At 51.6% G+C, this 2464-nt stretch overlaps 1 protein-coding gene across 5 annotated transcripts; it reads left to right on the top strand.

Annotated features, from left to right (window-relative positions):
- Positions 1 to 732: 732 nt before the first annotated feature.
- LOC140686087 (uncharacterized) lies at positions 733 to 2187 on the top strand. Of its 5 annotated transcripts, none has more exons than XM_072938723.1 (2): positions 733 to 1634; positions 1771 to 2187. In XM_072938723.1, exons 1-2 carry the CDS (start codon positions 842 to 844, stop codon positions 1875 to 1877), a joined length of 900 nt encoding a protein of 299 aa, XP_072794824.1. In that variant the 5' UTR covers positions 733 to 841; the 3' UTR covers positions 1878 to 2187. The 5 variants fall into 5 exon arrangements, with proteins under 5 accessions (XP_072794824.1, XP_072794822.1, XP_072794820.1 ...); XM_072938721.1 differs by having other exon boundaries at positions 736 to 1479; positions 1627 to 1834; XM_072938719.1 differs by having other exon boundaries at positions 738 to 1554; positions 1627 to 1834.
- Positions 2188 to 2464: the final 277 nt, after the last annotated feature.

Here is a 2464-nt window from a genome sequence, read left to right on the forward strand (position 1 = left end):
GCTTGGAATAAAAACTTCTATATAGTACAAAATCCATTGATCTGTCAGCTTATCAAAAGACAGGTCCAACACACTCACCTTTAGCATATACTGTGTGGAGAAGATTCCTGGGGGTATAAGTTCATCTGTGTACATGGTTCTTACCACCCTAAAGGAAAAACTAATAGCTAACTCTTGGGGTTGGCATCACAGTGAGATTGGACCATCCTTTGTAACCCCTGATTCTCTAATCATCCAGGAAACACATCCAGTCTCCCCTCATTGTACAAAAGCACACTGTCAACAAGCCTCAATCCAAATCACAGTCTCCCCACATTGTACACAGAACCCAATGATGAGTCTTTCCTCCTACTTCCTTATCAACATTCCACCTGTCAGTAGTATGCATTTTCCCCACTTTGACATAAAAAGAGATTTGGCATGGTGATAGCCACTCTCAAAGGATTGTCATGGAGTCATACACAAAGAAGGAAAAAAATGACACGTTTAAAACCTGAATAATGGAATATCACATGATATTTCCAACTTGGAAGACATATTAGGAGGAAGAAACATGAAAATGTTTTCACATAGTTTAAGAAGATTCAGTGAATCGTAACACTAGAAAAAGGAAATGATGCTATTCTTAGATGTCGGTGTAATTAACATGATAAAGACAATTATCAACTTAGTAATATTAATTGATTGCCAAGTAGGAAAAACAACAAGGAAACGGGGTTGATCATGGTAACGTCAGAGAACCTCACAGAATAAAAGGGGACAGGTGTAAGGAGACATTCAGACTCAAGAAACCACCCCTGTGGAAACCCTCTCGTGGAACCCCAATCCTTGCATTAACACCATGGTCAGCTCCTGCTGTGGCTCTGTCTGTTCTGAGGAGGGCTGTGGCCAAGGCCTCTGCCAGGAGACCTGCTGCCGCCCCAGCTGCTGCCAGACCACCTGCTGCAGGACCACCAGCTACCGCCCAAGGTGCTTTGAGTCCAGCTGCTGCCGCCCCCAGTGCTGCCAGTCTGTGTGCTGCGAGCCCATCTGCTGCCGCCCCAGGTGCTGTGAGTCCAGCTGCTGCCAGTCTGAGTGCTGCCAGCCCACCTGCTGCCGCCCCAGCTGCTGCCAGACCACCTGCTGCAGGACCACCTGCTACCGCCCAAGGTGCTTTGAGTCCAGCTGCTGCCGCCCCCAGTGCTGCCAGTCTGTGTGCTGCCAGCCCACCTGCTGCCGCCCCAGGTGCTGTGAGTCCAGCTGCTGCCAGTCTGAGTGCTGCCAGCCCACCTGCTGCCGCCCCAGCTGCTGCCAGACCACCTGCTGCAGGACCACCTGCTACCGCCCAAGGTGCTTTGAGTCCAGCTGCTGCCGCCCCCAGTGCTGCCAGTCTGTGTGCTGCCAGCCCACCTGCTGCCGCCCCAGGTGCTGTGAGTCCAGCTGCTGCAGACCCCAGTGCTGCCAGTCTGTGTGCTGCCAGCCCACCTGCTGCCGCCCCAGGTGCTGTGAGTCCAGCTGCTGCAGACCCCAGTGCTGCCAGTCTGTGTGCTGCCAGCCCATCTGCTGCCGCCCCAGGTGCTGTGAGTCCAGCTGCTGCCGCCCCAGATGTTGCATCTCCAGCTGCCAGCCCATCTGCTGCCGCCCCAGGTGCTGTGAGTCCAGCTGCTGCCGCCCCAGATGTTGCATCTCCAGCTGCCAGCCCCAAGCTTGCTGATGCTCCAGCAACTCTGGTTCCAGCTGCTGCCACCCTCTTGCTGCATCTCCAGCTGCTGCTGCTGCCCCTGCTGCTTCTGCACCCAGTCTGTGGCCAGGTCTCCTGCCACACCACTTGCTATCGCCCCACCTGTGTCATCTCCACCTGCCCCCGCCCCATGTGCTGTGCCTCCTCTTGCTGCTAATGCCCTGTGGCCATCGTCTCTGTTACCCTCCGACTCCACAGATATAGACCCACCTACTGTGCTGACTCTTAGGACACATGGAATGGGGTTGATGTTGCCATATGAATTGGGCTTTGTGTGTTGCCAGTGAGGAAGCCGGCCATGCTACTGAAGAAGATGGGTATGGCCGGGAGCACTTCTATAGTAACAGATTTTACCCTCCCACCTGACCATCGTAAATCATCCTGCTAACTTCCTTTTTATAGGACTTTTCTGTAACCTAGTCTATTTCTGTGCTAAAATAAAGTCATCTTTCCCTGCATTAAAGAAATTCAGTGTGATTTGCATTCCTTTAAGATTTTGTCTTCAGGTCCTAGACAAGTGTATGTGACCTACACCTGCAGGACACACAACATGGTCTTGTCACTTCTCAATGCAAGATTTCATTATTCACTGCCTGATTCTTTCCTAGGTGCCTCCCAATTCCATGGGCAGACCATCCAACACTACCTATGTGACCTAAGAGAAGAACAAAAAAGGGAAAAGTAGAAATTTGGTGGACTCCATGTACATAAAAGGAAAAAGAACCCAGTGTATGGTTCATGCAT

This window comes from Vicugna pacos, chromosome 16, assembly GCF_048564905.1.
Source record: "Vicugna pacos chromosome 16, VicPac4, whole genome shotgun sequence".
Classification (NCBI taxonomy): Eukaryota; Metazoa; Chordata; class Mammalia; order Artiodactyla; family Camelidae; genus Vicugna; species Vicugna pacos.

Excerpts from the sequence above, each read along its gene's own strand:
- LOC140686087 (XM_072938723.1), top strand. The coding sequence starts at position 842 with ATGGTCAGCTCCTGCTGTGGCTCTGTCTGTTCTGAGGAGGGCTGTGGC. Across the intron at positions 1,635-1,770 it reads CTGCCGCCCCAGGTGCTGTG|TGCACCCAGTCTGTGGCCAG; the intron begins AGTCCAGCTGCT and ends CCCTGCTGCTTC.